Below are 9606 nucleotides of genomic sequence, written 5' to 3'. Positions count from 1 at the left end.
CCACTGACATACGTGAAACAATTAACAAAGTCAATCTTTGTTTTTTAACTCGCGAGTAGTCTTATTTTTTTTTACATTAACAATCACCTAAGGTATTTTTATACCCTAATCAAAAATCACTATCATTAACGATATATTGTACATTATTGATTGTTTTCCAGTTTATTAGTATTTGAGAACATTACGAATATGGATTTACTCAGAATTTTCTGAAAAAAGTAAGTAGAAACCAAACAGATATTATAAACAAATTTAGCGCATTAAACAGTTTATTATAACAATATTTCTAAAAAATACAGATATTAATTAATAATACTTTTTTGTTGCGAGTTTTTGAGATTTTATATTTTAAATTTTATATTTAAACATTTGCAAAGAAAAATTATTAGAAAAATAAAAAGTTATTTAAAAAGAAAGAAAATATGTTGAACAATTCATTTTATAATAATTCACATATTTTCGCCATTGGGATGGGATATAAAAACATCCCAGATGATTATTTCCAGATTTCTATTCAGACCGCGTATATCGATCATCGATAATACACGTTCAGTTTGGATTATCTATGGCACATTTATTATATATATATACTAAAAATGATATTTATAATATTTTATAATATATTTAAAATATTTAATACATTTTATATTAGGTTCAAAATTATTGCGCTTTATATCACCGACATTCCACGTTGTAATTATTCTGCACGTGTTAATTACGTATTGATCAATGATATTATAAAATAATTTGTGGTGATGTATCTGTTTATATTTAAAATATCAAACGGCTCAAATGGAAAATTCATTTTATAATAAAACAAAATATTCTTAGAATTATTATATTTATTTTGTATTACATGAATATTAAAAATGGCAAATAATATTCATATAATATTCTAGGAATATTGTGTGCTTATAAGGCAGAATGGTACACGCGGCACGAAACGTATTGACGACGTACTTGCCGTTGCCATTCGTTCCTGGTTTCGGCGATCTTCTGGTAAGTGTTGCCCATCATAGCGATCAACATGTTAACGAGCAAGATTGCCACGATCGCCATGTACAATACAAACAGCAGCTGCAATTAATAGCGATTATCGTTGTAACGTTATTCGACCGATTGCATTTGACGCTCTTTTGCATGGCGCGAGTGAGTCATTCGTTACGTGAAAAATTTGTGCGACTTATCTAATTGTCGTTAAAACATATCATGTGAATGTTAATTAGAAGATATGAAAGATGGTATTGTTTACTTTTATCTGTGAATACCGAGCACATGGCAAGTAAAGTACCTTGGCCTCGAATTCATGCTCGGTTCTGTCGAATGCACCATAGTAATCACCGAAATTTGTCATGCTCATCAGGAACATCGCCATAACACTTTCCATCGGCGATGGCATCGGATTCGTGATAGAGTCGTCGATGCCCTCTGGAGTGTTCGGATTGTCGAATGACAGGAATATGATGTAATATGCTGTGAAGAAAGATAAACTAGGTATTTATAATTGTAACAGCGTATTGTTTACATCGCGTGTGATATTTGTCCAAGATAAACCGTCGCGGAAATATTTAACTCTTCGAAGCTGACGTCAAAATCAAATGTAACACAGATATGGATGCTGTGTCTGTGAGATCATTTAATTTACGTTAAGAGGCACTAATTTCAAGGAATCAGAATGATATAACTCATATGAAAGAGAATGAAAGAGGCACTAAATTTATTTTAATGATTCTTTATACGATTATAATGAATATTTTTTTTAAACTATTTTTAACTATTTTTAAAAATTCACTTATTATTTATAGTAGTCATTATAATTATGATATTGTATTTGTTGAATAGAAATATTTATTTCATTTATCATTTATATCTTGATATTTTATATTAATATTTGAAATATACTATATTAATATTTGAAATTATTATAATTTATAGTACAATTTTTTCATATTTACGAGAAAACTATCATATATGGTTATTATTACTAACATTACAGCAGTAATAACCATAAAAATGGAGCTCCTAACCATAATTATTTTACCTCGCAATTATAGTCACAAATACCAAACACTTTTCTCTCAGTGTCCAATAAACCCACTATCAGTTCCGGAGGATTAAGATAACGTTTTTCGGAATTGATCGATCGCCATGGATCATATCAATCTACAAGATTTCTTATTGAGAAAGTCTTAAGGAAATGTTTAAAAAATCGTATCTCCCTCTTCGCGAACGAACAGACGGTCCATTCAAGCAGCGACGGCGCTATGTCGTTTGTTTGCGAAAAGTAAGACAATGGCACATAGCATTGCGGTCACGCTGCTGATTGCATAACGGCGTGCGTCGCATCATTTAACGTATCTCGAGACCTTCTCGGTGTAGCGCCTCCTTCTGCGGTTTCTTCCCTGCCGTTTGTTAGTACGAGAGACCTTCAACGGGTCGGGTGATGTGTGTCAATGTCGCTTTACAGCGTCCAGTAAAATTGTCGATTAGATCACACAACATTACGCGTGTCCGATGCTGATGCTGTTATACCAGCGGCTAATTAACAATTGTTGGGAATTAATAGAATAAGGCACCGGCCGATTGTCGTCAGTGTGTCACCGGTGGAATTGATGATGTTTCTCGTTACACGTGCCATTATGTCTCTTACAGTTTCGATTATCAATTGCGATAATCGGCAACAAGGTTATTCGTTTATTGTGTTCGGGACAGGCCTCATTCAGAAAGATAAATGGAACAGCAGTTACGTGAAATTAAAAGAGAGAATATGAGGACTCTCTTTTTTTTCGCAACGCCACGCGTTACCTTGAGAGAATCCCATGACGAAGACGAGGTAGATGGAGACGAATCTGATGAGGTCGCCCATGATCATCCTGTAAATCATCACGACGAATGGTCCAACCGTCTTGAAACCTCGGCAGAAGAATAGAAAGTACGGTGCCGTCGTCAGCATCACCACGACCGCTAGCATATCCTCGACCTCGTCGGAGCAGGTAAATCGCAGAACCGGGAACCACATTAGGATGCAGCACGAGATCAGGAACATCACGCGTGACGGTACTGTCATCTAAAAATCGCGCTCGCGTTAACACGAGTGGCGTTTTTGTAATTATTTTGTAATTAATCGTGGTAACATAAATCAGCTCATTCATAGTAGACAGAGAAAAATGTCTGATTGGATTAGTTAGAATTCTAGTTGAAAATGGATGAATCAAAAAATTTTCTGGTTAAATCTACTAGAATTCTAATTGTGATAACCGGAATTCTGATTGATATAATCAGAACTTTTTGGTTCGTCCATTTTTTACCAGACATTTTTCTCAATGTACTCAGTGGGTACTTTTTTATATCGATTTGGTGACACAAATCGATATAAGTGTTATTCTTTGTTATTCACTACCGAGAAAGGTATAACGATGTTTTTGTCGATTTGTATCACTAAATGGAAAACGTTCAATACTGATTTGTAACGATAGAGTTATAGTTGATTTGAAAATTCGGGAATTATTGAGACAAGTCTCGTTACTTTGTATATATTAAAGATAACGTCTTGAATGACTCTTACGAGATTTTCGATGAACATATGAAGACCTAAGAATCTCGCCTCCCGCAACGCAGCCAAGATGTAGAGCACCGCTGCGATGAACATAAAAATTTCCGCAGTTAGACGAATCTTTGCACTCATTTCTGATAGCTGCATCAATCTGCACTCCTCCGAGAAATCACCCCACCTATGAAATAAGTATTTATTTCATACCAACTAGGAAAGAACATGGGCAATAAGAGTCAAACGCAGAAGACGTTGCGCAAATAATACACCCATATATATATATATATATAAAGCGTAAAACTTCTTTATTTTACTAAACGCGCTTAAATTAGCGCATTTAGTAAAATAAAAATGTTTTATGCTTTATGGGTGTATTATTTGCGCAATGTCTTCTACGCTTGATTCCTATTGTCCATGTTTTTTCCTAGTTCTTTTGATTTATAAGGAGTCTTTGTTAGTGTTTGATTTATTATACGTATTTATTTCATGATGTTAATATGAAAAATATGCAATAGTATACACACAGATAGCTCAGTCTGCTTGACAGATTTTGTAAAACGTCTACAGACAAATTTTACAGAAAATTACTTTCTAAAATATTTTACATCTTATAATAGAATATTTTGGAAATATTTCTTATGCTGTACAGGCATGTAATCAATTTCTCTATTAATCAATAGCTTTTTGTAATATTTCTCGCAATGTAAATTTCATTATAATATTATATTTGAATGTACCAATAGTCGCGATTAAATTTTGGTCGCGCGACGCCGTCGATGATCGCCTTGACAGTTGAATTCACGTCGGTTTTGTTGTAAGTATCCATGAAATAGTCCGACGCGTTTGGAGGGCTATCGGTATACCACAGCGTATGAATGGCGGCCTCGTCAGGAGGACTCAGAATGCCCTCGTTTGCGTTCAGCGTCAAGAGCAAAATGCTCTTCAGGGCTGACGTGATGTTTGACGTTACTTGCAGCTGGATCTTCTCCAGCGATTCCTGCGTCATATTTAAGGATGATTTTAAATTCGAGGTAAAAGCCGCCACGAGGCTATTCGTAACCAATTCTGATAGATCCGAGCTTTGGAGAGTCTTGAGAATTATAGGCTCCGTTATATTGGAGGAATTCGTCCTCGTCGACGTATCGTTTGCATTTTCGTCTGTTTCTATGGTCGATGGGCCAGGTCGAAGGGTTAAGCTAATTAGCGACAATACGAAGTAGAAACAGAAGAGAAAGAATTGATTGTAGAATCTAAAAATTAAAAATCTCATAATGAGTATGTAAGTTATTTTTATAGTTATTTTTTATATTTAATCAAGAAATGTTTTTAACGTAAAATTTTATTTTTAATTCAATTTAATTTTTTATAAAAGTGAAATAGAAGATTATCTTTTCTTTTATTATACGTACCGGGATTTGACGAAGGTGTTCCACTTGGCGTTTAAAAGATCGACTAGCACACCGTCCATTAACTCTAAATGTTCATCTTTATCCTACAATCATCGTGAAAACATTCTGTCTGTGCGTTTTAAAGATAAAACATAAATAGCATAATTTATTGGCTTACACCAAAAACAACTAGATTCAAGGCAGAATTATTGTTGATTGTCCCCGTATTAACGTCGATCGTATCTATTTGCGATAAAGGGTAGGCTGCGCAAGTTATGCTGCCGATTTGCCAGTATATCTCTCTTTCGATGTTCATGATGTGAAAGAACATCTCAATCCTGGCCAACTTTGCAGCCAAAGTCAACGGAGTCAGATGTTGAACGTTTCTTATGCCAAGAGAAGCCCCTACTTCATAAGCCATGTCGAACGTGGCCTAAAATTAAATTGAAGATTAACAAAATAACAAATGCCACGAAATTATTTGTAACAATTTTTTGTACTTTTTAAATAAACGATAGTCTGTCTTGATATTTTTTACTGACGGGTATTGTTAAGCGAATTACTATTAAATCAATTATTCAGATAATATTTTTTAGGAATGAACAAAAGTATCAAAGATAATAACACTCGCCAATTTCTCGTATATCACCAGCATATGCATAACGGTATTGCCATTCGTATCCTGCTTATCAGGATCCGCACCTCTGGCTAATATAAGCCTGTAGCACTCTTCCTGACCGAGACAAGCGGCGAAGCTTAGCGGATATTCTCCCCAGTACACATAACTATGGACATAATAATAAGGTAGATCGTCTTACTTTAATGAATAGACATGTAACATTACATTCTCGACATGGCGCTCGACAAGATACGTTAAAATCTCGGATGAACGAGTCCGTTTATGTAGAGTTGAATCGCGATATTTAGGTCACATTTAGGACTCGAAACAAATGTTCAAAGTTAGTAATTTCATTAAAAAATCATAATGAAATTTTTTTTGTTTCGTCATTCACGAGAAGTAACAACAATCTAATGTCGTTTTTAAGAAAAATAATACAGCATACCCGTTATAATTGGTTTCTGGTGAGACACACACCCATTCGTGGTCCATATTGTCAAACCTCGACGTCTTCTGATCTTCTGGGCTCATGAAGTTGCCGAAGCACCTTTCGTGGATAATACGCGGATCGTCTGCTCCACTATCGAGAAGGAACTTAACCATCGATGGATCCTCGTTTACGATAGCGATGTGCAAGACATTCTCTCCTAAATTCAGAATAAATCGGTATATAAAATTATAAAGTCGAAGAGATGCAAATCTTTTTTCAACTAGATTACATTTTTATGAATTAAAATGTCACATATCGTCTACAAGGAGAATCATAGGTATATTTTAAAATTTCGTGAACGTGTTCCTTGATAAAAAAAAAAGAATAAACGTTTCTATGAACATTATATCGCAAATACTTCGTTATCGAAATAATGAAATCTTGTACATTTGCAATAATATTTTTGCAATAATACGTTTTGTTGATAGATTTACGTGATCTGAATTCAAAAGAATTTCTTGATTAGAAAATCATAAAAGCCGCGGGAGCCCCCTTGGGAATAAATGATTTACTTTGGAAATGCTAATCATCCATGGCATTATGCAAGCGATATTCTATGAATAAATAATTTAACTAGAATGCTTATCGGAGAATTTATCGGTAACGGACATTCTACATATAATCTGTAGACTGCTTTATGAAGAAAATTCAATAACAGCTTTAATTTATAGCGTTTTAATCCATTCCATAATCAATGATCGTCACGTGTTTCATAACGTGTTTCATAACAATCGCAGGAAGACTCAAACTTACCATAGTACTCGTCGCTTAGATAAATATCGTTTATAAGCTTCGGATAGAAACGTAACAATCGTTTTGCCAAATCAGCATGAATGGCGGTCGCGTGCAACATGCATAAATGCAAAATGGTTTCGCCGACAGCACCTCTGTCGCTTAAATTCCAACATACCAATCTATATTTGCTTTTATCTACCAAGAATATTTATTAGTCAGATAAATTCTTGTACAACTTGCACTTTGCAGGTAATTTAAACTGTAGAAATATGCTTGCGTAGTTTGACGATGATTTATATCGCAAACAGCAAACATCAACTAACAATAATATAACTGTTAGTTATTATAATTTTTCACTTAACAATACAACTGTAATATAATATATGATAATTATATGTATAACATGTAATTGTTATATCGATAAATTCTTGACTAACAATTATATTACTATTATAGTTGGTGTTTGTTGGTAAAGAAATTAAACTTCGTTGTGTTATTACCTATCTTAGCTTCGTCAACTTCCTCGTCGCCCATGTCTTTATCGATATCGTAATCAGCTGGATTTTCCATAGCTTTTAAAGGCGGCAGCTGCACAGTGTGAGAGAAAAATTATTTGAAGCACCGACATCGCAATCGATAGTATAGTAGCGAAATTGATCGCGTACCATTTTATGCCGCGGACGATCTTTATTTCGTAGAAGAACCAATTTGTCCACTGGTATCCATTTACCTTTTCCCTTGTTGTACAGAAACGGCTCTACTTTCGTTCTCATCGCGTGATCCAACTCCGCAAACTGCTTGGTCTGCGTGGCTCTTTTCATCATATCCACCAACAATCCGCCACCTGCAAATCTTGCTAGATAGCTAAATATTGGACTTGCGAAACAGCCGTAACAAAAACAAAGGAGTATATATAATAAAAGTCGCCAATTTTCGCCGCACGGCAAGCGTTGCCGCGTTCTGTATCTGTCTAAAGATTTGTCGCGTCGCAAGCTCCAACATGCTCCAACATGCTCCTACCATAGCTCTTACTCACTTCAACTTTGATAGAGTGAGTAAGGCCGGAATCAGACTACACATTGAAGATTGAGATTGAAGATTGAAAAATTCAAATTTGACCGAAATGATTCAATCGAAACGAAAGGAGCTAAAATTTCTTTGTCCTTATTGGTCAAATTTCAATCTTCAATCTTCAACCTCAATCTTCAATGCATAGTCTGATTCCGGCCTAAGAACTATGGTAGCACATTGGAACATGTTGGAGCATGCGACGCGAACAAACCTTAGATATACCAAAGTAGCGCAATCCTTTTATCTGAGCCGAAATGCCGACAACTTTCCTATTGGCTATTTCGACCTAATTGTCTGTAATCCAATAAGCGCTTAGTATTATTGGTATAATTAGTAAGTCGAAAATGGAGGACCTTTGCGCTACTTTGGTAAATTCATTCCAAAACGTTCTCTCCGAGGAAAATTTTACTCGAAGTATATATACAGTCCCTGGCCACATTATTATGACCATCTTATCTTTTTGTACTCTTTTATTTGGTTAAATTTTAAATATATATTATGATGAATTTATTGAACAATTTTATGTCTAATCAATTAATTACAACTTGGCAATATTAAATCAATTATATTTTATTATAAAATACAGCAAACAAAACATGCAAAATAAATATAAATTGTTGTTAGACATGTTAATAAAGCATAAATAAATAAGTTAAATATAAGTTATTATTTAACTTGTGTTTAACTTATTTATTTATGCTTTATTAACATGTCTAACGACAATTTATATTACTTACTGTTATATTTTATTAATATTAACGATTTACGTCACGAGACAAAGTGTTCTAAATAGAAGTTATATGTAACTTCAGCGTGGTTAAACAGTTGACACAAAATGGCGATATATTATCTATAGAGTTGCATGCACAGTAATTTAAAAAACAGTATTGCCACCTGAAATACAAATCTTTCTATCACTTTTTATAAAAATTTGCCAACTTATCATAAAAATATCGTAAAATTCAACAGTAGTCATAATAATGTGGCCAGGGACTGTAATACATGTAACATACTATAGCGTATACAACAAAATCTTCCTCGGAAAGGACGTTTTGGAAAGTAGCCCTAGAGCTTTAGTTCTGTGTGTAGGAGTCATTATAGCGAACGCGGGAGATCCCCGTCGAAAATCGGCGCGAATTTCGGAAGCCGTGGCGGCAACTTTAGAAGGTCCGCGACAATTCACGGTCGCGCGACCGCGACAGAATTAATTCGGCGGACGGCACGTGGACGCGCGTTGCGTCACGAGTGCAGGTATTTGGATCGTGTCGAGTGTCCGAGAGCTATTATATCGGACACACACGCATTAGGACTCCATCCATCAGCGTCGGAATCGGCGCGGTGACTCACGGATGATAAATACGGGAGAGGCGGAAGAGAGCAAAGAGTGGAGAGAGCTCGGCAACCCTCGAGCCGTCTCAATTGGCGTCAATTCCGCGCGGCGCATCGCTAGGAACGCATTGGCATTCCTATTTTCGCGGTCGAAGAGCCCTCGGCGTTTTCCGGCACTGTTAAAAACAACACGTGCAATTACGTTGCGCGTGGTAAATCAATATAAATGCTACCTGTCAGCTGGTGATGTCAGAACAGTCAAACCCAAGGAACGCATCAAGTCAAGAGAAAGTCAAAATGTTTTTATGACGTCCTAAAAGATAAAATGATGATTTTTGCACTGAAAAAAAGATTGGCTGCTGCAGCAAATTAGATGGTAAAATATAGCATAGCATTTTTAATTGGCTGCAGCAGCCAATTTTTG

General features: G+C 35.3%; 1 protein-coding gene across 1 annotated transcript in view; it reads right to left on the bottom strand.

The window, feature by feature from the left end:
* Nucleotides 1-912: 912 nt before the first annotated feature.
* Nucleotides 913-9606, bottom strand: part of nan (transient receptor potential cation channel subfamily V member nanchung) — an 11628-nt gene continuing 2934 nt past the window's right edge. The window contains 12 exon segments of the mRNA XM_018449147.1: nucleotides 913-1077; nucleotides 1292-1473; nucleotides 2806-3067; nucleotides 3566-3731; nucleotides 4288-4800; nucleotides 4960-5042; nucleotides 5117-5371; nucleotides 5570-5723; nucleotides 6003-6204; nucleotides 6801-6977; nucleotides 7283-7370; nucleotides 7448-7646. Coding sequence (XP_018304649.1) covers nucleotides 913-1077; nucleotides 1292-1473; nucleotides 2806-3067; nucleotides 3566-3731; nucleotides 4288-4800; nucleotides 4960-5042; nucleotides 5117-5371; nucleotides 5570-5723; nucleotides 6003-6204; nucleotides 6801-6977; nucleotides 7283-7370; nucleotides 7448-7646 — 2446 coding nt within the window.

The sequence above is a fragment of the Mycetomoellerius zeteki genome, unplaced genomic scaffold, assembly GCF_001594055.1.
Source record: "Mycetomoellerius zeteki isolate Tzet28-1 unplaced genomic scaffold, Tzet1.0 scaffold232, whole genome shotgun sequence".
NCBI classification, from domain to species: Eukaryota; Metazoa; Arthropoda; class Insecta; order Hymenoptera; family Formicidae; genus Mycetomoellerius; species Mycetomoellerius zeteki.
The sequence above is the reverse complement of the archived record's forward strand: the minus strand, read 5'-3'. Positions and strand labels throughout refer to the sequence as shown.